The sequence below is a fragment of the Takifugu rubripes genome, chromosome 21, assembly GCF_901000725.2.
Source record: "Takifugu rubripes chromosome 21, fTakRub1.2, whole genome shotgun sequence".
In the NCBI taxonomy this organism is placed as follows: domain Eukaryota; kingdom Metazoa; phylum Chordata; class Actinopteri; order Tetraodontiformes; family Tetraodontidae; genus Takifugu; species Takifugu rubripes.
In genome coordinates, this window is record NC_042305.1 from 12,009,544 (window position 1) to 12,037,059 (window position 27,516).

At 46.8% G+C, this 27,516-nt stretch overlaps 4 protein-coding genes across 7 annotated transcripts; 1 reads left to right on the forward strand and 3 right to left on the reverse strand.

Moving 5' to 3' along the window:
* Positions 1-907: 907 nt before the first annotated feature.
* fem1c (fem-1 homolog c) lies at positions 908-6,314 on the reverse strand. The gene is made up of 6 exons (XM_003974784.3): positions 5,033-6,314; positions 4,071-4,240; positions 3,794-3,982; positions 3,122-3,633; positions 2,839-3,015; positions 908-2,763 (listed from the first exon to the last, which is right to left on the reverse strand). Exons 1-6 carry the CDS (start codon positions 5,574-5,576, stop codon positions 2,499-2,501), a joined length of 1,857 nt encoding a protein of 618 aa, XP_003974833.1. The 5' UTR covers positions 5,577-6,314; the 3' UTR covers positions 908-2,498.
* Positions 6,315-6,791: 477 nt separating this feature from the next.
* LOC101080081 (transmembrane emp24 domain-containing protein 7-like) lies at positions 6,792-10,123 on the reverse strand. Its single transcript, XM_003974835.3, has 4 exons — positions 10,030-10,123; positions 9,554-9,747; positions 8,731-8,976; positions 6,792-8,490 (listed from the first exon to the last, which is right to left on the reverse strand). The coding sequence occupies exons 2-4, from the start codon at positions 9,710-9,712 to the stop codon at positions 8,254-8,256; spliced, it is 642 nt and encodes a 213-aa protein (XP_003974884.1). The 5' UTR covers positions 9,713-9,747; positions 10,030-10,123; the 3' UTR covers positions 6,792-8,253.
* Positions 10,124-10,552: 429 nt separating this feature from the next.
* On the forward strand, positions 10,553-17,416 carry LOC101079853 (RNA-binding protein MEX3B-like). The gene is made up of 5 exons (XM_011615573.2): positions 10,553-11,356; positions 12,376-12,614; positions 12,729-12,774; positions 13,364-14,088; positions 14,291-17,416. Exons 1-5 carry the CDS (start codon positions 10,732-10,734, stop codon positions 14,699-14,701), a joined length of 2,046 nt encoding a protein of 681 aa, XP_011613875.2. The 5' UTR covers positions 10,553-10,731; the 3' UTR covers positions 14,702-17,416.
* Positions 17,417-17,978: 562 nt separating this feature from the next.
* LOC101068039 (mothers against decapentaplegic homolog 4-like) lies at positions 17,979-24,109 on the reverse strand. 4 transcript variants are annotated; one of them, XR_003886567.1, is made up of 11 exons: positions 23,870-24,104; positions 22,391-22,756; positions 22,045-22,219; positions 21,683-21,937; positions 21,432-21,539; positions 21,301-21,351; positions 21,004-21,187; positions 20,588-20,756; positions 20,282-20,420; positions 19,825-20,147; positions 17,979-19,499 (listed from the first exon to the last, which is right to left on the reverse strand). XR_003886567.1 is itself a non-coding variant. In XM_011615572.2 (11 exons), exons 3-11 carry the CDS (start codon positions 22,628-22,630, stop codon positions 19,936-19,938), a joined length of 1,533 nt encoding a protein of 510 aa, XP_011613874.1. In that variant the 5' UTR covers positions 22,631-22,756; positions 23,870-23,912; positions 23,992-24,109; the 3' UTR covers positions 17,979-19,935. The 4 variants fall into 4 exon arrangements, 3 of the variants coding, with proteins under 3 accessions (XP_011613874.1, XP_003974832.1, XP_011613873.1); XM_011615572.2 differs by having other exon boundaries at positions 17,979-20,147; positions 23,870-23,912; positions 23,992-24,109; XM_003974783.3 differs by having other exon boundaries at positions 17,979-20,147.
* Positions 24,110-27,516: the final 3,407 nt, after the last annotated feature.

The window sequence follows — 27,516 nt, forward strand, 5'->3', positions numbered from 1 at the left end:
ACGTGGTTTAAGCCCGGCGTCCTTGTTTCCAGAACGACAGCGCAGCGAAAGCAAGTGATCAGATCGTCAGAGGAGATTCTGTTCACGGGACCAACTTCCTCCTTTCAATTACATTTCATATTTCTGATGCGTAGAACAGATGCATAAACGAGACAAAGAACTGTTATTACACACACACACACACACACACACACACACACACACACACCTCGCAGCTGTGGTCTTAGAAACTCAAAGGTCAAACTCTAAATTATTAATTAAAACCTGCTCATATGTGTTTGTTATTTTGTTCAGACTGAGAAACCAGCTTCCTGGTGAAGGAAACGCCTGAACCATCTGATTCATGCATCTCCAACATATTAGGTCACGCTGGGGCAGGTCACCATCAGAACAGCTGACCCGGGGGTTCCTTGGCTATCTTCCATTACGTCTTTCAGGGCTGTATTTATTGACCTGGTTTTAGAACAGGTAAGGTTCCTTCCAGGCAAGTCACCACAGCTGAGCCATCATATTGGAAAGAAGCGACAGAACAAGAAATACCTGGTGAGGAGTGAATGAGTCAGCTGGAGGAAATGTTCTAGGGCGGGTTGTCGAGGGCCGGCTTGGATTTACTTTTGCCCCAAAAGATAAAAGCAAACACTTGTAGCGGTATATGCTAGTTGTGTTGTGACCTACTTAAGCCTAACAGCTGATTAAAACAGTCCCAGCAGTAAAAGCTTCTTTAATGAGGTCCCAAACAGCCTCAACAACTCTTCCAACTAGGTTTTTTTTCCCAAAAACATCCCAGGGACGACCCAGCTGAAGCAACTGCAGCGTCCCGGCGCTTCCGCGGGAACAACTGCTCCAGGAAAAATAAGGAAACGCCGTTTGGGAACATGGGAGAAAAGAATGGAAACATCTCACACGGTATGTGCAACATGGTTTTATTGTCAAACTGGTTATTAAGACGTGAATTTGGAGGATGCCACATCAAAAATGCTCAACGTTGCTGGAATAAAGTGCAGAATCAAAATTGAGTTGCCCTGGGAGTCCGCAGTGGTTTTCCATCTCTGGTTTTAATGGACTGCAATATGAAATCACATGAATCATGAAAGCCCTTTTTTTTGGACAGACTACACATCTGAAGCTCACGTGCGACGCTCCACTATTCGCCGCCGCCCGGCGCGTCCCCGGTTCTTGTGCAATCAGACGACAGTTGCACAGAAGCCGCAGAAGAGTCGCCATGAAGGGTTTGCTGCACCGATATGTCGCTGCACATGCAGTGGGGCGGGGGCGGCCGTCTCGGAGCTTCATTACCGATCCTCCATCGTGAGAAGAATAATGGCTTTTTACAGGTCAGCCGTGCGCGAAGCGTCAGAGGTCACTTCTGTGCACGAGCTTCAAAGCTGCTGTAGTTTCTGACGGCAGACATGTGCATCATAGTATCTCCACGAGTGCCACTTTAAACTCTTGCCCCCAATTTGTGTAAGTTCAAAAATAACAATTCATACAAAAAAAAAAAAGTTCAAAAAAAAAAAAAAAAATACACCATGTGGCACTCTTACAGTTTCATTCAAACATCCATGGCCAGTCAACGGGAACTATTCAACAATCAGAACAACGGTACTGCGCACCTCCCCCCACCTCTGAGTGAAGTCAAGGGATGCTAAAGGAGAATGGCAACAATGAGGTAAACAAAGAAAAACCAAACTCATGAGAGACATTGCACAGACACGTGCCAGCACAGAACACAACAGTCTCTTTCCAACGGCATAGTCTGTGCATAGGGAGAATAAAGCACTTGTGGTGTTCAGGCATCGAACCCTCCTTGTAAAGCTTTATGTTATAACGAAGTGGAAACAGTGAATGACACCGTAACATGTGGCGGATATCCAGAGTAACGTGATAAATATTGGATTTTAAAAATACAAAAAAATAATAAAATAAACAAAAGTTGATTGAGGAAGGGCCCGTGACTGTTGGCAACAGCGAAGGGATGGGGAAAAAATAAAATTAAAAAAAAAAAAGCCAAAAACTTCCAACATTTGCAGAAGCGCCTCAATCGTTACTTTTGAGAAGAAGGCAGGCAAAGTTGAGGCGAGGTTGAAGCCAACGTGGAGACAGATCTCTCAAGTGTGGTTAATAAATAGCATAATGGAATATGCAAAAAAAAAAAAGAATATTTTTCTAGTTAAAATCTGTAAACCCTTTGCTCAGTTCATCCAGGTATATAATTGTTGCTTGTCCATGTTGCGATACACTCCGAAAACACCCCGAGAGTTCAGGCCCGGACTAATCAGCTGTTAAAAGAGCGCAAGAAAACGCTGCCTCGTTTCTCACTTTGCTCAGAATGTTTCACCTTGGCTGACTGAGGCCGAATTTTAAAAATCGTCCAACCTCCCAAATAAACTGGATCTACAAATCGGTCGCACTAACTTGTCCGTTTCAGCTCTTCAAAGCCCCGCTGGGTCTCGGGTCCGTTACGCGACCTCTTGACCCCGGCCTTCATTCAGCCGTCACTATCTGTGCAGCAAGACGAAGGCCTCCAGTTTCTCTGGGATGTTTCCCCGGTAGTTGAGCCTGTGCTTGATGATGGTCCTGGCCGCCAGGCACTGCAGGGTGGTGTGGTTTATGGGCTGGATGACGTTCCGGGACAGCTCCTTCGCGTCCAGGAGGTCACAGGCGGTTTGCTGGAACGCGTTTGTGCTGTCAAAATGGCTCCCGCTGGAAATCAGCAAGTTCATTATGTCTGGGTGGCCGTTGGAGGCGGCGACGTGAAGAGGGCTGAGGAGGAAGAAAGGCGGGAGTTTAAGATCAAGCCGCTTGGAAAGCGGGACGGTCAAACGAGAGCGGCCAGACCTGTTGTCGTCGTTATCGCGGCTGTTAACGTCGGCCCCGCACTCGAGCAGAATGGAAGCGACGGTGAGGGAGGGGAACTTGCAGACGGGGTAGCGACCCACGCAGGTGGTGTTGCGGTCCACGGCCAGGTGGAGGGGGCTGTAGCCATTTTTACCACACGGCTGGAGCTTCAAAAACCTGAAACGACAGCGCGCCATCATTAAAACGGCACAAATAAAACCAGTATGCGAGTTCGTTTGGGGGAGAAAAATGGGACAAAATTAGACATGATCCACAAACGCACCTATATATAGTTTCCTTCTTGAAGTGGTCCTGCTCTGCGGTACACGGCACTTTCTCTAAAAGGCAAATGAGGTGCAGGATGATTGACAGGGCCTTGCTGAGCTGGGCCGGGTCCAGAGCTGTTGGTCCACTATGTTTAACCGCCCGCTCGATTTCCAAAACACCCTTCGAGAGGATCCCCATCAAATCCTCAAATGAAATCGACGTCCCCAAGAGACCCTTGGCCCTGTCCTGCAGCATAAAGGAGAAGAGCTCGGCGAAGGAGAGCAGGCTGGAGGCCGTCATGGGGCTGAGGGGGTCCAGGTTACTCTGCTGCATGTCCAGCGCATACTTCCAGAGATTAATGCAGCGCTCAAAGTTGCCAGAGTCTGCGTAGACAGCCCCTCTGTAGCGGATGTAGTAGGACGTGTCTGGGTGTTGGGGGCCGAGGATTCTCTCGCGAATGAGCAGCGCCTGCATGCGCATCTCATCAGGGTCGGATATCAACCCGTCCAGCTCCTCTCCATTTGTCACCTAAGAAGAGGATTAAGGTGAAATCACAACATCTGTTTGTGCAGTATTGGGTTTCCAAAAGGTTGCGACATTTCACAAGCTATTTATGCTTCCAATTTCCCTCAAGCTTCAAACAGGCCCGTTTAAATCGCAGTGTAATTCAGCAGAGGCCAACACTCACCTCCTTGGCGTAGTCGTATGCCATGATCAGCTGCTTGGGCTCTGGTTTCTGAACAATGTTGTTACTGTCCATATATCTAAGGTCCATGGCTCTTTTCCAGTACTTTAAGGCTCCGAGAAGATCCCGCTTCTTGTCTACAAAGGTGGCGCCTAAGAGCTCCAGGGCGTCGATGCGGGCCTCGTGCCTGGTCTGTTGAGGAGAGAGCAAAATCTTAAAAAGGGTCAAACCAGCATAGAAACATTCATCCATGCACGTGTTGCTGAGGAGGAATCCTGACCTGCTCGTGCATGGTTAGGTATTCCACAATGTTAGTGTGGCCCGTGACGCTGGCGGAGAGCAGGGGCGTCATGCCGTAGCCGTCTTGCTCCATGGAGGCTCCGTACTGCAGCAACATCTGCATGATCTCCAGACTTCCTGACTCCGCGCAGTCATGAAGTGCTGTGTTGCCTGCACAGACAGCAGAACGCGTTCATCCCAATGAGCTGCAGATAAAGACACTCATACTCGATAGCCCAGAAGCACTGGCAACGTAGTCGGTGTCGGCCGCCAATCATCCAGGTCATCACAGCCAAGTAATACGGCCCTAATGGTTTTATACATGTGACTCCAGAGCAGCTTTTTACAAATGAAGATGCCTTTCCCTGGAGTCCACGGAAAGGCCGCAATGCAACATTTACATTTCGATGCTACTCAACTGTCAGTTGGTTCCCACTTTCCAACATATTGAATTGCTCTAATGTTCAAAAATGACTGCAGATTATTTGACACCAGCACCTCGCTGGAGGGTAAGCCTGGATGGAAGGAATCGCTGAGGCGGCAGATTATGGACTGAGATTCTGATTGGAGAATCAAGGCTCTTGGAGAGAGACCCGAACCTCTACCAAAAGACGAATCCGATAGGATTTCAAGGTATTTATTCACAACCCTGAGGTTGGACGTTAATCACAAGGTTAAGGTTGAAGTTAATCGATACCAGCCATACAGTGCAGTACTGAATAGGGCAGTCCTAATGGTATGTTTCCATTACGGATAAACCTGTGTTGATCTGCTGGTTACCACATAATAAAATACCATCCAAGAGACTCCCACGAATGCAGGCAAGCTGTCGTCACAATTTCCATGATGAAATCAGGCATCATCCCAACTCAGGACAGGCAGAAACTTCCAGCAGAAAGGTCATCTCCAATAGTCAACAAGGTCAGATCACATCGATCCCGATGGACACCCGAGCGTTCTCACCTTTTACGCTTTTCCTGTTGACATCGGCACCGTTCTCCAACAGGTACTGGGCTATGTCCTTGTGCCCCTTGTAGCAGGAAATCATCAGACATGTGTGCCCGTGTCTGTTGGCCACCTCCAGGTCAGCTTTGTGTTCCACCAGGTATTTCACAATGTCCAAGTGACCGTCAAAGCAAGCCGCCCTCAGCGGGGTGGAGTTGGTCAAGGTGGTGCTGTTAACCGAGGCTCCGTGGCCCAGCAGGGACTGGACCACTTTCAAGTGTCCGGCCGCGGAGGCGGCCCAAAGTGGCGGCGCTCCTTCGATGGTCTCCCCGTCAAAGTTGACCGAGCCACCGACCTCTATGGGCGCGCTGCAGCACTCCAACAGGTACTCCACCAGGTCGAGGTGGCCGTACCGGGAGGCCATTAGAAGCGGCGTGGCACCGTTCGTCTTCTCACCCATTAACTTGGTGACTTCATGTCCATCTTTGTTTTCCAATAATTTCTGGAGCAGGCGGAGCTTGCCGTCTCTGGCGGCGTTAAAAACTGCGGTCTTTAAATCCATTTTCAGCTCGATTTGAGTGTAGACTAAAGGTGGACGCTGCGGGGCTGCTGGAACCTTTGTTTACAAGCTCCCACTCTCGCTGAGGCGAAACCAACTAGCTTAGCGTGGCTAGCGTCCTGCTTAAAACACCGCCCTCTGCAAGCCTTAACATTAAAATTCAACTTCCACAAATGCCATTGCGAATCCACTTCTCGACCAGTGCTTCACAGGTTTATTACGAGCTCTGGTCCAGAGGCCCATTCGTCGTCCCCTTAATCACTTTAGCGCCCAGGCTAGCTTCTTTTACCGTCACAGCTCCTTACTGGCAGAACAAACTATACCCGTTTAATGGCCATTTCTTGTCCTCCCAGAAGATCTCCTCCTTCGGCTCCTTTTCTTAAACGTGTCATTGTTCGTAAACACAAAGGCGATACCTAATGTTTGTTTTCAGAGGGCCGAAACGTAGAAATCCACCCCCACCCGATACCCCCGTGCCTTAGCTAGCGTCGCCTGTGAAAAACGGCGTAAGGCTCGGTGAGAAAAACCAGGGATATCCCCGTTTTCCTCGTCGTTTTCGCCCCCTCCGACGCGCGGCGTGCAACGAGCAACGACCGTACAAAATCCAACACTTGTCGCAGCTACTTGGCGAAGTGGCACGACGGTAATCCCGGGGACGGGTTAGATAAACAGGGAAGGATATCCACCCACGTCTCGACCGGATGATCACGACTCGGTTTCTGTCACAGCGCCGACCCAACGCAGGCTTTTTTTTTCTTGACAGGCGCCTTGATTGACAGGCGAACAGACCAATCACAGGCTCGCTACACCGTGACGTCATTAGCATCGAAACAATGCAACACTAAACAAGCAGGTCATTTCCCCACATAATGTGACCTCCACCCGTAGTATTTATACATCTATGTGTATAGGCTGCAGAGATACAAGGTTGCATAACACGGCAGACTGATCACAACCGATTGTTTTTGCTAACATGACTCATAACCTCATTGGCAGAGGCAATGAGCACCTTAAAAATTAGAAAGGGCGTCACTAAATAGCTTAAATTTCCCTACGTGTCATGGAAATGTCAGGAAAAAATTGTCAAACACGGAATCAGCAGAGCTGGTTGTGTTAGCTGTGACTACACCGCCACCTATAGGTACAAACAAGAATGACAGAGGCGTGCATGCAGAGAAATCCTCACTGTACACTACTCATGAACAAAAGGTCATCAAATTATATTGAGAACATTTATTCAACAATCCCTAGAACTTAATAAATACCCGGGATACCACAGAGATGTGTGTCCAAAAATGACCTCTCAGTGCACAAACCTTAAATTATGCCCACCCACAAAAACATGAGAACACAAATCAGTAGTAACATTAATAGGTCCTTTGGTTATTTTCCATGTCAATCGTGTGAGTTAAATATATTCTCACACATGTATGATTCCGAGCAATTTAGTCTACGAATATCTGTCATAGTGGAACACATTAATTTTTGTGTAATGAAAAAACAGGAGTAAGAGCACCACGCAGGTATTTGCCCATCAAGGACCTGAAAAACTGCGGGTGACAGAAAAACCCACTCCCAACACAGGTTGAAGTTTTCAAGCTTGTCTTTCATTCAGCACAAGTGCCTGGATGTACACAAATGAGACATTTCCATTGACGATACGGGAAAAAAAATTACCAAAATTCTCCCTGATCCTTTATAATACCCAGTTAGAATGCAAAATTTTAAATGACGGCCATTATTCCCAGATTTACTTCTGCGGTGGACATGAAGAGTTTAATGAACCAATTAGATTATCAAGCTGGCACAGAAATTACCAGCTGTGACGACACAACATCACATCTTAAATAGTCTTAACTATATTTTTAAGGAATATGGAGTTATTTTTAAAAAAGGACAGTCTGCAATTGTTTTGGATAGTAATGACACCATGCAGGTCACACTGATGACAGTACTGATGTTCATGGTACAGGCGGCACTCACTAAATGGAAAACATCCTCGTCAAATGTGGCCTTTTAATCTAAATACAAACAGTTCAAACCCCTCTGAAATAATGATCTCTTTAACACGCTGCTTCCAAAAAGAAAAACCTCTAAAATGACAAATTTCACAAAAGCAGATATTTTCTACAATATCACTGAAGAAAGTTCAGAACAAGGTTCAAGAGCACAGAAACAAAAAGGGTTGTTTTCATCCTTCGTCTTGCAACTGTTTTATAGACCCAACGCATATATGTACCGGTAGTTATATTTTTAACTCTTGGTTATGTCGATGGAGCTTGGTCTATAAAAATGAAACACAGTATGTAGTGGAATTGATGGGGTAGATACAAAACAAGTAGATATTACGCAGTGATTTCATGTATTTAAAGCGTGTAAATCTTGCTTTACGTGCAGGGCAGAGTGCTTGAATTGACTCCAATACAGGTAGAAGCAAGGCTTCAAGCGTTTCCTTGTTCACCCCACAAAAAGATTCATAACACCCTTCAGCTCAAGCCTCATATGCAATAAAGTATGTAAGCCTACCAGTGCTGAAAGAGGATAAAGGTCAGATTCTATCATCTGGCAATATGATATGATCTAAGTTCCCATCAGCACTAATATTCTAACTCACTTTATGCAGACAATTTGAATTAAAGACAAAGCATTTTAAGCATCCGGTGCCAGAGCTCAGACGTTGTTATGATCCAACACGCGTTGTCGTGGTCTTCCTGTCAGAGAAAAAGCTTCTCAGTAGGACCACCTGACTGATGCTGACCACAAGCAGGATGAAGGCTTCTCCAATAGACCAGAAGGCAACGCGAGTGTTGAGGTCTTCAGCACGACTGCGTCCCTGGGCTTCCCTCAGACGGAAGTGTGTCTGGTAGTCGATGACCGACTTCAGAGCCTCGTGAATGGAAACACAAGCTGATTCCATCTGGAGAAACAAGGGTAGTCAGGACCACCATCACCAAAAATAAATCCAACCAATCGACAGTTGTGATTTCCTTATAGCTCACTTAATAATAATCAGAATGCTCAATGTTAGTGTTTCCAGTTATTGTAGAGGGTCTTTACACATGAAGTGCTTTTCAATTGGTTTCTTGAAATATACTAATTACAGTACATGGGAAGAATAGCATTATGAAAAAGAAATGTACCTATATAAATAGCTTACCTGGGTGAGTGCAGTAACTCTATTCTCATTGGGGAAGAGCGGAGGGTCATCGCCAACTTGGAAATCAAAGTAAACCGTCTTGTGTGTGAAGGTGGAAAACTCGTTACTGAAGCAGAATTTGTAGGTGCCATTTCTAGCTGCTGTAAAGGTAAAGCTGTCATATTGCTTTTTCATTTCCTTGTACAGGGTTGTCCCTTCTGGGTCCTCCAAACGACAGTCCACATCATAATGGCCACCAGTGACCACCTAAAAAAAACCATAAGTAGGGTATTTGAAATATGAAGTTATTAACAAGGTGAAATGGTGAGCACGAAGGTAAAAAAGTTCATCTAAAGCTTGAACCACAAAAACAAGTGTGCTGGAAATAAATCTTTGACATTTTAAAGCTATAATGTGTCACTCAGACAAAATGTTACACCACCAATGGATTTTATGCTGCAGCCCCACTAGCTGGTAGCTGATAGATGGACTTACTTCAAGAACATTGACATACTGGAGAATGTCTGATTCAGGTGCTTTCTCAATAAAACGGTGCATTCCTTTCAGTAAAACGGGCCAATTTGTGTTTTGGTTTGATAATTTTTTTTTTTTTTTTAACAAAAATGGTCATATCAAGCAAACCAAATACAAATACACTGCATTTAATGTAGGTTCTTAAAGAAACAAATACATTTCTGAATACACCCTGAGACTTCATGTTTTACACATCGCTTAATCAGTACAGGTTTAAAGGTATTGACTAGATGCAGATTACCTCCGAGTGGTCAATCGAATGTTCTTCTTTAAGTAATAATAGTCAGGGATCGCTGATGAATGAACGCACCTGAAATTCTAGTGTGCACTTGGTGCCGATGATGATATCCTCATAGAAACATTGTTTAGCGTTGTCCGGTAGCTCAAAAGTTAGCTCGGAGCCCAGCACCCATCCACACAGAAGGTGGGCCCACAGCACTTGAAAGAGTCCGCGAAGGGAGCCGTACATCCTAAAGGCCTTGAATTAGAGTTATGAACAACGACCTGTCGTAACAAACACAATCAGAAAAATCGGCAAAAGCAACGAAAATGGTGGCAGAGGGAATCCGGACATTGACAGCAGCGTCAACTCGCTAGCTCATGGCTAACTAGCCCCCTAAACGGGCTTTAAGCTTGGAATCATACGGTTCCTTTGGATTTACAACAAATCTCCGCGTCAAAAAATGGTTTATGATTACAATATCGTACGTTTCGGAAATAAAAAATAATCATTTCTACAATATTTGTCGATTCATTAATCGGTTTCAATCAATATTAGCTACTCACCCCAAAGTGCTCACCCGGATGCGACTGATTCTAAGTCGGTAACGTATCACAAACGTGCCCCGCCATTGGCTGTCCCCTGTGAGCCCGCCCCCCGAGCCTGCTCATTGGTCAAACGGAGATTGCAGTGAATTTCTTCCTGCGCTGACAATTCCAACGTGGCTGATACACAGTCATGAGGGGAACGTGCAGAATTTAAACAACGACAATCATCTGGACAGTTGTGTGGCGGACTGATTCAAATACCATAGTGCGTGAAGTCATGTCATGAGCGTTTGCTCACAATGATACAAATATATTTATTAGAATTGTCTCATTAAATCTGCCAGGTAGGCCTCCGGGTGGTATAGCAAATTATGCTGGGTTGGACGATGAGTAGATAGTGAAGCTTTTTTAAACGAAATGCACCCATGTTACAGCAATAAACTGAAAAAACCTGCTTTTGTGCTGTGGTTCTTATGCCCTTTTGATGCGCCTTCGTGACATTTCTGAACATACCGTCGACCTAAATCGAATTCTCGCGTGAACACGTTCGACGCGATTACAGAGAGGGGAGGGCTGCATGGAGAGTCGAAGACAAAACAAAAGCCACACATAACCAACAGGGAACAGGCGCTGGTCGCTTTTTTTGTAAACCAAGACAATTTTTTTTAATTAACCAAAATCAGTTGAAATTGAACATTGATATTTTAGAAGATTTGCATTATGCCGAGTAGCACGTCTTTGGTGGAAGCCGAAGAGGGAGAGTCCGAGGTCCCACCGCCTCTAGTGCACGCTTTCGCCGGTATGGGCCTTGAGGAGCACCACGGCAGCCAGAGCCAGACTCCCGAACAAACGGACGAGGGTCTTCCCCACCACCACTACCATTTCCCCTCGGTTTCCCATTTCAACTTTCTAGGTACGGTCCTTGACTTGAAACCTCTGCATCGGCCATCCTCGGCTGATGAAGGAGCCATCACGGCGGCGCCCGAGGACGAAGAGCAAGAAGTTGGAGGCGACTCCTCAAGCTCCGGTAGCTCGCTGCTAGCCCAGGCCCACGTCAACCGACACTTACAATCGGGACCCGGGTGCTCCATGGTGCCGTCCGGACTGGAGACGCCGCAAGTTGAAACGGTCCTGTTATACAATGGGGACGATCGCGATGATGGCGTGCTGGGCGGCAGCAGCCTCCCACCGAATGGCAGCATGGTGCTGGTCCCGTCCGGCGTCTACGGGGAGTTCGGCTTCGAGGCCGAACCGTCGCTGTTGAATCGTCGGAAGAGCGTTAACACAACCGAGTGCGTGGCGGTGCCGAGCTCCGAGCATGTCGCGGAGATTGTAGGCAGGCAGGGTGAGTGCTTGCTATTATGGTACATTTACCAGCCGAAACGAAGTTCCAGGGAGTCCCTCTAGTTGGGAATCTAGTTCCCCGGGGACGAGTAACTTGGGAACTATTAAATGCATTTTGTGACATACAAAGGAAGTAGTGATTTTTTTTTTGAGGGGGGAGGCTGCAACAAAATCTGGTTTATTGTGTCGCTTCTGTTGGCGACTTGTAATAGATTTGTCCCGACGCGCAGCGGTGTCCGGTGTTTGAATCACCGAGCAGGGTTTATTCTGTTCTTTATCCCTTCGAGGCACTTACGAACGACTGTAGGAGCAAAGTGGTCGATTGCGATCGGCCAAAGTTACGTAAATTGCCTGAAAACAAACACTCAGCGCGTCAACTAGCAAAGTTAGCTTAGCACAATTAAGTGGGTCAGTAACACCCTTGCCCTTCAACAAAAGTTTGGTTTCGCAGGCAATATGGCCCCCATCAGAACCTGTGGGATTAAGACCCCCCCCCTCCCCGGTATTTCTTGGAAAGTTTTTGCGCTTTGCAGACAGCGATCTTGTCCCCGTTTTGGCTCCTCGCTCGGCGAGCTAACGTGGCTTTAGTCCCGGGGAGGGCTGGAGCGCGGTGGTCACCACCGCTGTGCCACATCAGCCGGAGGGGTTTGTCATCTCCGCGACGCGGCCAGAACCTTTCACCGAAGTTCCCCCATCCTCTTGTCTCTTTGTTCCCTCCCCGACCCCGACATGAGCCATAATCCCCGCAGTAGGATGTAGGGAATATGATGTGGGGTTTGACAGTGGGGGGGCGCATCAGCTGCAGAGTTGACGACAACAGGAAATAGCTCTGGTAATGATGTTGGACTCTCAACCACAGCTGAAAGGAATCTTTAATTTATAAGCCAGAGAACTTTTAAATGGCATTAGTGAGTGCACCGCCCTGCATAAAGTGTGTTATCTTAAATAAATTACAACTGGAATTATCCGGTATGGAACTGTGTGATGCGCCTTAATATATCTGTTTTATTCCGCCGACAGGCTGCAAGATCAAGGCCCTCCGCGCCAAGACCAACACCTACATTAAGACACCGGTGAGGGGGGAGCAGCCCGTTTTTGTGGTGACGGGGCGCAAAGAAGACGTGGCCATGGCTAAGAGAGAGATCCTCTCTGCAGCCGAACACTTCTCTCTCATCAGAGCCTCTCGGAACAAAGCGGGGCCCCTGGCTGCCGCCACAGGCCCGGGGAACCCCTCTCTACCTGGTCAGACCACAATCCAGGTCAGTGGGTACTGAGGCCCGCTGACGTCTTGACCAGTTGGTCTTTGTCCCAGTGTTTGACATCATGGTGGTCTTTGAATTCCCCATCCCAATGAGTCCTCTTTGTCTCTACAGGTGCGGGTACCGTACCGCGTTGTGGGGCTGGTCGTGGGTCCTAAAGGTTAGTTCTAAAACCCTCCTGTATTTCAGCTCTGATCAGTGTTGTTTGTTTTATTGGCAGAAAATGCCCCGTTCCCCTGGCAACAGTAAAGACCAACACTGTAATTTACTGTAAATAAGCGAATGCGTAGATCGCCATGAAGTTGCATTTTAAAGACTTTAAATATGTTCACTCCCACCTCAGAATGTTATATTTAGCACTCAGTCTTTAACCCCCTGGCCTGTTGACATTACCACCTCTCTGCCAGAAAGCCTCAGGGTTCAGTTGAAAATTGGACTGGAGAAGTTCTCAACAATGTGCTGCTGGACTAGAGAGGGCAATTTTAACTAAATGGATTACAATTTGCAGCCTTGCTTCATTATTTTATTATGCTCCTTATAATGGAACATCTTAAGATGGCTCCTGCGGGCCAGTGGACAGTGAGAGTTCCCCACTCTGGCTCTTAGATTGAAGGAGGTGCCTGTTTTCTAGTGAGCGCTTCTTTACATCAAAGCTCTTCCCAGGATTCCACCCAGCTCCTCCATTTAGTTTTTAACTTAATTGAATTCTTTCGGCTCATCTCGGTCTGCTCGTGTTTCACGTCTCTCAGGAGCCACCATCAAACGCATCCAGCAGCAGACCCACACCTACATCGTGACGCCGAGTCGAGACAAAGAGCCGGTGTTCGAGGTCACCGGAATGCCGGAGAACGTGGACCGGGCGAGGGACGAGATAGAGGCGCACATCGCCCTCCGCACGGGATCCTGCGGGGGCATAGAGGCGCCCGGGGCGGACAACAACGACTTTCAGTTCAACGGGACCGACGTCAGCTTTGACGGTTCTGCCGCGTCGGCGGGGCTCGGAGAAGGGGCGTGGCCTCTCGCCGGCGTGGCCTCTCAGGGCGGAGGCGGCCTGCTGCCAGTGAGCGTCAGTGGTACTCAACAGATCAATAGCAATATGACCAGTGGTGTCAGGATGTCTTCCACCTACCGCAACGACAGCTCCAGCTCTCTGGGCAGCGGTTCCAGCTCGGTCGACTCCGTCTATGGAGGCGGGAGCGGAAACCGCGTGGCGGATTTGAGCCCAACCTGCGTGTTCAACGCCAACAACAACAACAACAATAATGGCGGGAGCGCGAGTTTCTGGTTCGGCGAGAGTCTCCTGCCCGTGGGGTCCGAGGAGCTGGTCAGCCTGGGCGGTGGAGGTTCTTCATCGGGATTTGACCCATTAACCATCTCCACCGGCCAAGCGACTCTTTCTGGTGTGCAGCCGCCAATCTGGAGCCCCTTTGTGGACCATCAGCCCCTCCAGGCCTTTGAAGCTCGCCAGTCTCAGGTTGGTAAAATTCCAGGAAGTATGAGGGTCAACATACCACCTGTGGGTAGAAGTGGGTGCTTGTACAACTTTCTTCTTCTTGGATGAGACCACACGGTCCACAGTTTGAATATTTTAACATAAAAATGCACCTATGATCCATTCCAGGGTTAGAACTGAACCCCTGTCTTTAATAATGAAAATTTCTGTCATCGCTCTCCAGACCAGTCAGCCCGGGACCCCCCGTCTTTCTCCGATCATCTCTGGGACCGAAGCCTTGGAGCACCCTCAGGCCCGGCGCGTTACCCGAGCTCCTCTGGCCTCGGTGGGAAACCTCGACGCCCACAGGTTCCCGTCTTACAGCTCCACCTTCTCCTCCTCTGGGGAAAGCACCGCCTCCTCTTCCTCTCCGCCCGAGTCCTTCCTCTCCTATCGACCAGGACAGGGCTCGGTGGTGAGGGGGCAGGAGATTTGTATCCAGTGTATGGATAACCAGGTGATCGCGGCCTTGGTTCCTTGCGGCCATAACCTCTTCTGTCTCGATTGTGCCACCCTCATATGCCAGGGTCCAGATGCTGTCTGCCCCGTGTGCCTGTCTCCAGTCACACAGGCCATTAAGCTCCGCAATATGTGATGATTTTTCTTTTTAATTGATTAATTCCCCCGAAAATATCGAGTCCGTTTTCTCCCTGCCACCACACGTTTGGGTACATAATAATTCCTGCCCCAAACAAATGTCCAATTCAGCCTTCAACCTGCCCCCCCCCCGCCCGCCCAACTGTAGGTGAATGATAATGGGGTCATGGGTTAAGGCGCTCAGTCATGTGCTCGTGACGTCTTTTTCTTTGTTTTAGTGATCATTGGGGGGGTTAAACCCCTCTGTAGCATTAGGCTGGGGGCAGGGTAATGGCTATGATTTTTTTTTTACACTTTTTTTATTTTATTTTTTCAGTTTATGTGTATTTTACCAGTTTTTACCGACTACCTTGAATTCTGTTAGATATGTGTTATAGGCGATTGAGTCAAAGAACATCTCAAGTTTTGTCTTTTTTTTTTTCTTTTCCATAATTAATATTGCTGCTATGGCTGAGATTTTGACTAATATGGCCTGGCCCCTTTTTGTGGTTACTGCTGGAAACTGGGGAGAAAAGTGGGATCATGTTTACATATGACCCCCCAAATATAAATATATATATATATATATAGGGAGAGAGAGAGAGACTGTGGTTTAAGAGTATTCTAAGAATTATCAGGCAAGTAATGTTTATCTAAAAATCTAAAGAGAACTCCATGTTTACATTGTTTATTATCAGCATCAGCCCCCAAAAATTGCTTCCTGGCGTAAATATGCCGTGATTTATGTCAAATTCGCTCCTGCTAAGATGTCACACTCCGCTGGTGACTTTTTCATTGACGCAAGGTTTATTTTTATCATATAAAAGCACACGCAAACTCATTTTTTCCAGATTGCCAGGATGTTGAACCACTTGATTTTTCGCCACTTTCTGTTCCTCCTTTTAAAATGTTTACGGTAAACTCGTGCCTGGTTCCGATCAGAGTTAAACGAAAAAGAAAGTCCTGGTTCAGTGGACACTGAGCGTCGCTCCGTCTTAACAAACTCGTGGCCTTTGGGGAAAGACTTAAGTTTAACTGACGGCTCATCTTAAAACACTGAATTCTCAAGATCACTCTTAAATCGAAGAAATGTTCAGTCAGAAATGTTCGGATTTTCATTTTGAAAGGCTTTTTATGGGATTTGCTGGTTCTTACAAATATTCAGATTGTGTTTTTGTTGACATTCCGCTTCCTTTCTTGTAAGTAAGGAGTTATTATTCAAACCTATACTAGGAGACTTCAAACACTCAGATGCAGAGCTTGAGACATGCCTTCCATAGATCGACATATTTAACTGGAGTCCACGTGGTCTATGCAAAACAAAACAACGGTTTTCGGTAACTCATCCAGGAAGCACTCAACCAAACTTGAATGGTTTTAACTGCACAACACAAACTTGTGGAAGGACGGCACGTCTCCCCCCCCCCCCCCGCGCCTCAGTCAGGGTTCCCTTGAAGCAGCTGTTCCAGTGGTACGTGCTCTGGTTTTCTCACACCATTGGCTGTTGACCTTTGCCCTGCTCGGCGCAGCCTTCCCTCACGTCTTATCACTTATTGACAAGACACGACTCCTAACAAAACACCTCGGACCCCCCTTTGCCCCCCTCCCCGTTTCTACGTCTGTGTTCGAATAGGCATGATTCACAGAGGTCATCTCAAGGTTAAGCTTTAAACGTAGGCATCTTTAGACTCAGCTGCAGAAGTGAATGGATTGGGGGGGGGGGAGCGATCTCTTAGCTGGTGGAACAACACAACAATAGGTCGATAGTGTTGTCTACTCCGTAGATGTTGGACTGTAGAAACTCTTCTGCTGCTTTAACAAGAGGAAACGGAACAAATAAATACTAATGCAAAAAAAGAAGAAGCCCCCCCCCCCGATATCTTCAGCGCTGTCCGTCCTTTTATGATTTCTCAAACGAAGGGTCGCGCTCTTCACTCCGTTCCCCCCACCCCCCCGCCCGTCGAGGCAATGCAATACGCCATCGATCATCAGTTTAACAACCTGAAACTATAGACCTTTTTTGTGTTTATATATATATTCTATATTACTGTTAATGACTGATAAGTATAGAGTTGTTTTTTATTTTGTTACATTTCATATATACATAAAATATATCTATATTAAATGTTTACAATAAGAGTTTTAATTTTTTTTTTTTTTTTTTTTAAACTCCGAGTGATTAAGTGAATGCAGAGTGGGGAAAATGAAAGTTGCGGAAAGGTCGCCGACGCCTTCTGCCTGTAGTTTAGCTCTGGGTTTACAGTATTGACCATAGTATCGATAGCCGCCGTTTAACCTAGTGGAAAATGGAATGTACATCACGAGCATGTCTTTATAATGCACCGCCAATGTAAAATGTCTCACTGCAACTGTAAAAAGGCCAAGGATTCGAGCTGCCTGCCATGTCTGTATGCCACCAAATTAAGAACAGTATACTGTAAATGCTTCTTAGATGACTATATATAGATACATATATTGTTCAGTTGTACCAACAGTTCAAAGTATTTGCTAATTTTACTATACTTTTTTGTTTTGTATATGTCGGGAAAGTCTTAAGGCATATAAATTCTTCAAATTGAGTCAGGAGTTTAAAAGCAGACTATATTTTATAAACGGCCTTTTAAGTTATTGTGGCCAAAGCACTGATATTATATATTTGCTGTAAAGAGAATTTAAGAGTTTTATTTTTCTGATATTAAAGTTACTTAATAAAGACGGTTTCATTTAAAGCCAAGATGGTGTTGGGGTTCATTCTTTTGAGGCTGGCACGACTAATTTTATCCTCGTTTGTGCGTAAACATGTTTGTTTGCGGACACGCTGTCTGTATCCTGTAGTCGGAGCATTATAATCAAGGGGGGGGAAAAAATCAGTATTTAAGCCCCCCAGCACCCACTCAGGTGTTTGTCAACGGAGGTTTATCGGGCCTCAGCAGCGGGTGTGCGTGGGGGGAGCGAGACCAGAATCAGTGAGTCACCTCGGAGCCCATTTTCACGTCAAAAATAAGCCTTTTTTCACAGCAGGCAGTTTTGACAGCCGGCAATAATTACAGCTCTCCTATTAACGCGTAGCTAAACGGGATGCAGAGGCCTTCAGCGATATCTCCCAGCCTGAACGTTCTTCTGTGGTGGCTGCAAGTTGGCTGTCACAGACCTAGTAGAGGTGTAATCATCCATTCAGCCACCAGTCAAGAGCTTCAGAAATGCATTTTTGTGACTAATGTATTCAGCCATTACCACGTCTTCTGTGAGAAACATGCATATCGGTGTATTTTTAGACAAAAAACAACAGGCCACCATTTCCAGATCACTCCATGTTTAATGCAACTCTTTCATAATAAATGCAGCCAGAGATTCTATCAGTCATCATCTAATGATATTAAAATCACCTCCGTCCACAGTTCAGCAGATCCCTGCAGTCACAACATAAAGAAATATTCTTCCTTCCATACAATTGATATGAAATAAATCCTCCCCCTGGTGTAGAAATGTTTAAAATACTTTTTCAAATTTAAAAAGAAAAAAAAAATAGTTTTTGTGCATGTGTAAAACAAGATTTTTTTTCAGTTAAAGAAAAAATAAAATCTCATTCAGCAGTTTCAACCATGATGTGAAGGGGGGGGGGGACCAAATCTGAGATTATTTCTAATCTAGGTGTACTTAATCCTGTTATTTCTGGTTGTTGAATGTATTTGAACACTAGGCAGTAATCACATTTCCTGTTTTCTGATTAAACAATCATGCATCTTCCTGCTGTTAGCAGATATTCACTATTCTCTGACATGACGTCGGGTCCAAAGCATATTTCAATTTGGTGGGACAAAGCGGATCGATTCGCCACTGAATCTCATGCAAACGCTGGCATGCATTTCAAATTATTTACACGATTAAAAAATTAAAAAAAAACAGGTAAAATGAATCCTACAGATGAGTATAAATGCCTACTGGGTTAAATGGTGAAAGGTGTCTTTAGTGGAACATATTTACAGCACATATCCATGACAACGCTACACCTGCCCCGTCCTATAGAAAATATAACTTCCAAACAAAAGCTACTCAGTAAAACAGGAAATATAAAGTGCTAAAAAATATTATACACCCCAAATAATAGAGAGTAGTAATATAAAATGTGTTGATATTGCTGTAAACTGTATTAAAACCCTTTCAGTAATCTACACTCAGGAAACCTGAGTCGATATTAAAAACAAAGCTGCGAGTTGTGGCGTACAAGCACGATGGTCGAGAGAAGGGTGACGTCAAAATGGGGGTTTTATTTCAGACGCCGAAGGCTGAGGTTTGTAGCCTGCCTGGAGATGATCGTGAAAGATGTGCCGAGTGTTTCTGGATTATTGGTGTGCCAGAATATTGAGCACCCAAACACAGCTGGGGTTCACCGTTGGGCAGGATGGTCCAGATGTTGGTGGAGGCGTCTTACTGACTGCAGAAGACGAAACATCTACGTCTAAATCTGTGGGAATTTTAAGGTGGACTTGGAGGAGACAAAATAAAAACAGCGTGGCTTGTCACAATTGTGTAACTCACTCAACAACAAAAGATAAATCTAAAGAACACGTCCCGTTTTAAGGCCCAACCCTGTAAATGTAACACTTCCCGACCTGGATCAGTCCTTCGCCTCGCTCCAGCTCAGGCGCTGAGATGAATTTAGGCACGATGCGTGGCATTTCACATGTTGCGACGTTGATGAATGTGTGGCGTGACTGGATCCTTCTGCGGGTCCCCTCTGAGAAGGCACCGTGCTCTTCCTTCAGAGCGGCTGCCATCTTTCAGCCCCACAGTTGACCGACCTTGATTGTCATCCCCTGTGAAAAACCTTCTGTTTAACAGCTTCAATGAGAAGAGACACAACAGAAACAGCAGCGCCGCTCAGACACAGACTGTGCATCCACCAGCTGCACAGCGTAAGTTGTTGGCAGTTGGAGACTCCAGGGTGGGCTGCAGGGGAGCTGGTGTACACTTGATTTCTCTGGGACCCACAGAGCCTTTTATGTCCATGTTGTGGAACTTTTTATAGCACTACACTTCATTCCGGTCTTCTCAAATCAAAGCCATCCATTAAAAATACAGATGAAGTATATTTTTAATGGTTGCTTTTGGCTTGTATGAAAGAAGATGCCTCAAACAAACCTAAAAAGTTTTAATGTCCATGTATGCCAGCTTCAGAGTCACAGCTCCAGCAACCCGAGGAAGACTTCCGGTTGCCGTTGGCTACGGTGTGATGCTGCAGCTGCGACAGCCTCAGTCCAGCGGCTGCGGGTCGGCTATGGGCATCGTGTGCAGGACCTCGTCCAGTAACTGCAGAGCTCTGTGCAGGTGGATCTCGATCCAGCAGGGGGTCTCCTTGATGCTCTGGCGGGGGTAGTCCGGTCCCCAGCCCTTGACAAAACTCATCCTGAGGATACACAGCCTCCGCAGGTCGTCTACGCCGATGCCCGCCGCTGCCGACAGACCTGAGAGGAAGGAGAGAGGGGAGTCGGTTATGTCAAGCTTTTAAACGCAAACTCCATGGATTATCCAAGCGTGTTGGTACAAAACGAGATTCTAAACGGGATCCGATTCTCTTCTCGCCGTCTCTGTGTCTTACTTATAGCAGGAGCGATTCCCCCCACTGATCCAGGTCCAGGTATGTTCCCGGCCACGGCGGCGGCCTGGGCCGCGGCTGCTGCCTGAGCTGTGGCCGCCTGCTGCTGCATCTGTCTGTGGCACTGACGGAGGTCGAACACCTGGCGGGACAGAACAAACATCAAACTGAAGGTCACCACCACAGACCGACATCACGCGGGACCTCGGCTAGAGCCGTCCTGAACGCTTCCACTCTTTCCCCGAGAGACAAAAGGACATTTTTCTAGAATGTCATCTTCGCGTGATGTGCGGTGACCCGTGTCGCTACCTTGATGTAAGCGCTGGGGTAGATTTTGTGAACAGCATCTCCAGGGGCTCGACCGGCCTCTCTGTCCAGATAGTAGCTCTGAACAAACACCGCGTGGTCGCTCAGGCAGCGCACCCACACGTCCCCCTCGCCCTTACACTCAAGCTGAACGCCTTTGCCGATGTGAAGCCTGAGAGGGGCCGACATTAGGTGACAGGGAAATAAAATGACAAATGTGACATTTTATTCACTCTGGGCATAATCATTTATAGAACATGAATTTCTTTTACAAGAAAAAATTATAAACCAAGAGTCCCATCTGTGCCCTATTTTTTTTTTCTTTTCTCATCAAAAAACCTCTTTTCTTCAAATTGCAGCTCTTTCAGAAAATAATACAGCAGCTCTCAGTGCCGAGGTGGTTAAGGTGAGGCCCAAACCTTGCTCTCTCGATCGCCTCGGTGCGATGTACGTTGCTGAGCTGGCCTAAACAGAACCGGTCTCCTCCCGAGGGATCCACGTAGCCATCCACTGTCACGATGGGGCAAGAGGAGGGCACTTTAAAGGTCTCCCCGACTTGAACGTCCATCTCAAAGTAGGCGATGGAGCACCAGTAGTCAGGTGCTGAAACAAAGGGAGGAACCTGGTGTAAATCAGCGGTATTGCTGTTCTGCAAGAACACCGGATTCAACCGGATTTACACAGGATTCGTATCACTTTAGATTCGATGCTCTCACCTGGATGATTAGATATTGGAGGCTGAAAGGCGAGTTCATTATGCACGGACCCTGAGACAAAGAGCAACGTTCAGTGAAGCATGCAACTCTCCATTTATGGGTCAGCTGCAGCTGCAGCAGTGTGTACTCACAGTAGGGTGCTGGATGTGGCATCGGGGTGTGGTGCTGCAGGTGACCATTGGTGTGGTGGGTTATGTTTGGGGTGAAGCTGTTGTTCCTCGGCCAGGCTGAGCCGGCAGCTGAAGATTAAAAGAGAACAAAATGAAGTATTATTGCAGCTCTTCTAGACTCTGAAATATAAAATAACCTTTTAAAAAGGTCAAAAACTAGATTGACTGCAAAAACAAACAGTGCTGTTGTTTACAGTCGTGGGATATCTTACGGCCTGATCCAGGGGCAAGTGCAGGGAAGGCCGAGGATGAGGCAGAAGTGGACGCCTCAGCAGGTGGCAGCAGATTTGGGGGTGCAAATGGCTCAGTGAGGGGCGGTCGGCTGCTGGATGGTGGATGCTGAATGGTCTGGATGGAGTGCCCGCTCTCGATGGAGGGTAGACTCTGTGGACTGTCAAAATCACACTCGTCCTTTACGATCAACGACGAGCCGGGGACGGAGCCAGTCAGCGAGAGTCCCGATAGGTCTGTGGACCCCGAGAGGAAGAAAAGAAAGCACGAGGGAGAGGGGTATAAAACAAAAGCCAATTCAATGCTTAACACCGTACGAGGAACGCCTCCACCTGTCACTCACCAATGCCGGGAGACACCACTCTCTCGTAGTGGTAGGGGTTGACACACACGTAGTCACACTTGAGGTCAAAGGCAAACTGGCAGCATTTGATGTGCTTCAACTCATTCTTATGCAGGTCAGGCCACCGCCACAGGCGCGCATAGATGACGTGGGGGAAGCCTTTACGCCCAGCCACCTGTGAAAAGAATGCAAAGGAGGAACTGATGTAAAGGGTTCGCTTCAAGCAAGGGGTCGACAGTAACACAACAGTAACACAACATCTGTCGCAATATGTCCATTCTAGAGGGATGAACAAGTGGAATGTTGTTCTAGATTTTTGTAAAGTGACAAACAAGCATCGTCCCACCTGCAGACGTCCATCCAGCGTTCTCTGAATGGTCACACACTTGCTGGGATGGGCTCCATTGGTGGTAATGGCAGTGATGAGGGAGTCGAGCTCGTCTTTCTTCTCTTTCAGCTTTTTCACCAGGCTCTCGATGGCCCGCTTTGAAAAGGCTTCACTTTCCCCTCCCTGTCGGTGGCACATCAGGCTGTGCACAATGCTCAGGCAGGCGTCGTTGCTGGTAGGAGTGTTGGTGATAGACATCTTGATTCCTGACTCGGTCTCTGTACTTTCTCTGAAGATATTACTGGTCAAGTTTCATCTTATTGTTAAGCCAATTCAGGCGTGATGTTGATCTTCGGAAGACTCAACTCCGGCTGAGGTTGCCACCTTGGATGTAAAAACAAAATACGAGAAAAGTTTGTGGAGGAAATGTTTTCCCGGATAACACAGATCGTGTTGGCTGATCTTAGGATCCGTTGCAGTAAACGACACAACCTGTGCGTAAGATTAGGCGGATTAACCTATTTACCGCCGGGTTGATACAGTGAATTACGCTGGTTTAAAGGCTAAATCCAGAGCGATATTACCGAAAAACACAACGTTCCCGAGGGAAAAAAGGAAATCGCGTCACTGACGTTCCAGCGTTAGCGGCTGATAGCAGTATGTCGTGTTAATGTGTCATTTCTCACCAAAGTTGCTATTATAGAACCGTAAACTCGACAACTCACCGTCGGACAAATTGCAAGTAGTGGATTTTAGATTCACCGCTAGAATGAAAAGCCCCGCTGGAAGCATTTAATAAGAGACACAAGTTGAATCAGTTGCACTCGGTTGACTCTTCATTGCTAGCATTAGCCAGCTAGCGGCGTCGCTCTGGCTGGAACTAAAAGCCGTAGAACACTGCGACAAACGCTGCTGACCGGAAGCGCACGCCGACTCTCTTCAAAATAAAATAAATTCTTTCGTAAACAACGTCTAAAAGGCAGTGTGTTAGCTAAAGGGCGGTGCTAATTGTGTTGTTACTATTTGTTCCAGAAAACACTGAAAGCAAAAGATATTAAATGTTTAAAATTGCTACTGGTTACACCTATCAACGGCCTATTTGAAGATTCTATCAAGTTGCGTTTAATCTTTATTTTGAAAGAGTTGCAGGAAATACACTGTCATCAGTACCAATAGGCGTCGGATATGTTAGCTAGCCGCGACTAAAACATCTGTTAGCACACATGATCTTTGATATCGCTCTAATAAACACGTGCATTTTGCATGTCCCCCTTATTTCGATGCTCTTACAAAGTCTGTCAGTAATACAAACTCGGTCAAGTAAGTATGCTGATGGGAATTTAGCAGCCGCGTTTTTTCCTTCAGCTATACTACAACTTACTGTCCACTTGCGTAAATATAACGAGATTTATTTTGCAATAAATTGAAATAAACAGATCAGTAGGCAACCGTCGCCCACGACCAAATTGTTACATGATACAGCCTTTTGTACGCTACCTGGAGTTAGCTGGTGTGGAAGTGCCAAGCAGATCCTGTATTCCTTCAAAAAACACCCAAAGAAATAATAATTTCAAAAAGTTCTCCAATATCGCTAAATACGTGCCTCTTTCTATACAGACCTGATTTTTACATGATTAAAACAAAAATGCATTTAAATCTGATTCCTGTTGATTTATGCCCCGACCCACTTTACTCGACTCGCTCCATTTCCCGCAAAGCTGCGCATGCGCATGCGCAAGACGACGAGCCTGAACACGCCGATGAGCGCAACCTTTAACAGCGTCCACACGCAACAGACGGGCATTGTTCCGAAAATCAAATAAATACATCTTACCAATATATTCACACTTACAGCACAGCAGTTTCTATTGTGCATTTTCAAATTCATCTGTCATTTTCAAGCAATTAGATGCTTGGTCGTAAAGGTGAGATCTTTCACAACTGATCTTTCTTTTAATACAGAAATAAGAGCTCTTACTGCTATCCTTCTTGCTCAGTGTCTACAGATCAGCAGAATCACCCCTGTGACTCTTATTTGGACCGCAAAAAAACTGAAATGACATGTTATCAACTGCAGCCCCAGTGGTTTGGACAGAAAAACCCTTCCGCAGGTGACCAGTAGAGGGCAGGTGCCAACAATCTATAAACCATGTTGCGCTGGTTTGTGGCACCAGACGCGAGTTTGGTGAACCTGGGTGAGAAAGATAACTTAAAAAAAAAAAAAACCTCCACAAACCTCGAACAATCCCAATTGCCATCTAATATGCAGACCTGTGTACTTTTTTGGGCCATAGTGATAATAATATCTATTGATTTAAAGAATCTCTTTCTAGCAATTTGTCGCTTCAAACCCATGTCATGACGACTCCACTTTTGATCAAATCAAATCTGCAGACCAAGAAAATCGAGGTACACCTAGCTGGTTTCTGCCAGCACTTATGTCACTATGTTCTCGTGTCATCTCCAGCAGAAGCATACAGCAGAATTTTCTCTAAGTAGTTTCTCAAATATAACGCATCTGTTCCAGACCCATTATCTTGTGTTAAAGCAATGATGTATTGGATGAATAGAGCTTCTCTCTGGTAATAACCTTACTAATAGAATTTCATCCACTGCAGCTGCTGGGATGGTGAAAGCGAGAGTCACAGGGGTGACCGTGAACGTTTCACATTTTGGCCAAACTCTAAACATCAAAGTTAGCGCAAAATCTAATTTAGCGTGACCCGGTCAACAGCAGCGCATGTTGTCCTCATGACTGACTGCTCAGGCCGGCAGAGGTCTGGCAGCAGCCAGCATGCGAGAGTGGAGAATGACGAGAGGTGAACATCAGCCACTGTCACGTCACCCCGGTTAAGGTTGTAGTTCAGCTTCATTATGGAAGAACAGCTGGCGGATGAGTGGTTATCAGCCGAACGGGGATCAAGTCATTGAGACGCAGGTGTTCGGAAACATCCCTTTTGTCCTCTTCATCATCAACCTTGTTCAGGGTTTCAACGGACTGAGACTTGATGTAATAAAAAAACAACAACAACAACACCCGGAACCAATCAAATGTTGAACGGGTCACATTCTCTTTAGGTGGGATTTATGTGCTTATGCCATGTATTTTCTACAGAATTGATTTATTATCCATCAGACTTCCTTATTTCATTATCCATGGCAGTTATTTGTAGATGATGAAGCCAACCAGCAGCCAGTCTCGTCGTTAGGACGCTGTGAGACGCTACGATTGGCTGAAGCTGATTGTCTTAGAGGTCCTCGCAGAGATGATGCTGAGGCTGATCGGCCTGTTATACGTCACCTTGACAACCGTCCCTCACAGGCAGAAAGGCTCTGCCCGCGTGCGCGCGCGTGTGTGCGCGATGACAAATGTGTGGGCCCTCCACTGTCCACAGATCAGACCCTCAAACAAAAATAGAAGTGGACAAGCAAGCGAGCCGTGTAAGTAATGTGATGTGACTGTTTCGCATCCAGTTTCTGCTGCGAAGTAAGAAAGAAAAAGAAAAACCCAAAGTGACAGCAGCTTTCCACACAGAAGCTTCTTCACTCACTCAGTGTCTCGACTTCACCCTCCGGCCACCGGTTCAACGTCCTGATCGCCGTCGCATAACTCCAGAGCCGACGTGAGCAATTCTAATTTAGAGCATCTCGGCGGACGTTAGCATGCTCGTCTGTTAGCAGAATTTTGTTTGCAGGGAGGTGTTGAGGAAGTCCCTCTGGGTCCTCACCCCCCCCCCCCCCCTCCTCTGAAGCCTGAGCCCATCACGAGCGGAGGATGTATTAAATCTGAAATCTTTCCACTTCAGTGGAATTCCGGAAATTGTCTGCCCCGCAGGAATAAATGCAGATGGAAGGACGGACAGAGGGAAGCAGGGGGAGCTGCAGATGTAGAACGAGCTGAAGGAGACGTGGGAGATTGAGAGAGAAGGAAGGCGTTCGGAAGATGGATGGATTGGTGCTGAGCATCAGAGAGATGGGCGGATAAAGGAGGCGAGAGTCAGAGGTGTGGGGAAGGAGATTGCTGAGCTGTCTGTTTGAAGATAAATCAGAGAGGCAGCGCAGTGAAGAGCTCTGTATCCATAAACACACACCTGTGTGTGTGTGTGTGTGTGTGCGCGCGCGCGTGATCACGCTTAACCTCACACACATGCAAACACACGGCAACACGAATACACTCACTATCTCGGCTCGTGCACACTCTGCCCGTCGGCAAGGTGGTAAAAGGCCACGGCTGACTGGCTGCTGCGGGCTGATTCTGCCCCCAGTAGCGGAGCAGTGCATGTTGGGATGTTTGGATGCAAATGCAGCCACCCGTGAAAGCTCCAGCTAGGTCGCCCTTCCTCTCTGTGTCTCTCCCCTCCCTGCTTTTCCAACCCGGTGCATCTTCCCCCCCGTCTCCGTCTCCTTGTTGTTTTCAGCCCTCGCTCGACGCCCTCTACGCGCCGCCTCGCCAGCCGTTGGGTCAGCGCACGTCAGAGCGGGGCCGTCCCTCCGCTCGCATCCATCCATCTTTCATACTCTTAGAGCAAACAAACAGAAGCGCTCAGTCGTTCCCTCTTTCTCCCGCTTTTCCCCCCTTGGCTCGATTAATTTCCATCTGTCTTCCATCACTCTCATCTCCGCCTGCAGCATTCAACACACACACACACACACACACACACACACACACACACACACTTGTGCCCCTGCACTGAAGAGAGCTAGCAGAATAATTAGTCGTGCTTCATGTCTGATGACAGTTCTAATCCTTCTAAATGGCCACCACATGCCTCTCCTCATCAGCCCAGGGCTAGAATGCACATCCACATTTCTATCTTTGTGGGGACCTTAATCAATGCAAATCATCACCCTGCTCCCTACTCTAACCCTACCCATCCCGAACCCTAACCAGAAGCACCTTGATTCTCGCTGGAGTCTTCCTCTTCAATACTAACCTAAACCAAACCTCAGACCACGTCCTCCCACGCCTTCAAAAAGGAATTTGAACTTGCAGGACCCAGAATGGCCCCTCTCTGGTCGTAGAATAAGGCCTTTGGTACTCAAGACATAGTAAACATGAGTACACACACACACACACACACACACACACACACACACACACACACACATCTTCTACTGAAATGGCTTTCTCTAAATATTTTGTA

Excerpts from the sequence above, each read along its gene's own strand:
- LOC101068039 (XM_011615572.2), bottom strand. The coding sequence starts at position 22,630 with ATGTCTATCACCAACACTCCTACCAGCAACGACGCCTGCCTGAGCATT. Across the intron at positions 21,188-21,300 it reads TCCAATATCTAATCATCCAG|CACCTGACTACTGGTGCTCC; the intron begins GTGAGAGCATCG and ends CCTTTGTTTCAG. Across the intron at positions 20,757-21,003 it reads GAGGCGATCGAGAGAGCAAG|GCTTCACATCGGCAAAGGCG; the intron begins GTTTGGGCCTCA and ends GGCCCCTCTCAG.
- LOC101079853 (XM_011615573.2), top strand. The coding sequence starts at position 10,732 with ATGCCGAGTAGCACGTCTTTGGTGGAAGCCGAAGAGGGAGAGTCCGAG. Across the intron at positions 12,615-12,728 it reads CTGGTCAGACCACAATCCAG|GTGCGGGTACCGTACCGCGT; the intron begins GTCAGTGGGTAC and ends TTGTCTCTACAG. Across the intron at positions 12,775-13,363 it reads GCTGGTCGTGGGTCCTAAAG|GAGCCACCATCAAACGCATC; the intron begins GTTAGTTCTAAA and ends CACGTCTCTCAG.
- LOC101080081 (XM_003974835.3), bottom strand. The coding sequence starts at position 9,712 with ATGTACGGCTCCCTTCGCGGACTCTTTCAAGTGCTGTGGGCCCACCTT. Across the intron at positions 8,977-9,553 it reads AGTGCACACTAGAATTTCAG|GTGGTCACTGGTGGCCATTA; the intron begins GTGCGTTCATTC and ends GGTTTTTTTTAG. Across the intron at positions 8,491-8,730 it reads GAGTTACTGCACTCACCCAG|ATGGAATCAGCTTGTGTTTC; the intron begins GTAAGCTATTTA and ends TTGTTTCTCCAG.
- fem1c (XM_003974784.3), bottom strand. The coding sequence starts at position 5,576 with ATGGATTTAAAGACCGCAGTTTTTAACGCCGCCAGAGACGGCAAGCTC. Across the intron at positions 4,241-5,032 it reads CAACAGGAAAAGCGTAAAAG|GCAACACAGCACTTCATGAC; the intron begins GTGAGAACGCTC and ends CTGTCTGTGCAG. Across the intron at positions 3,634-3,793 it reads CATACGACTACGCCAAGGAG|GTGACAAATGGAGAGGAGCT; the intron begins GTGAGTGTTGGC and ends TCCTCTTCTTAG.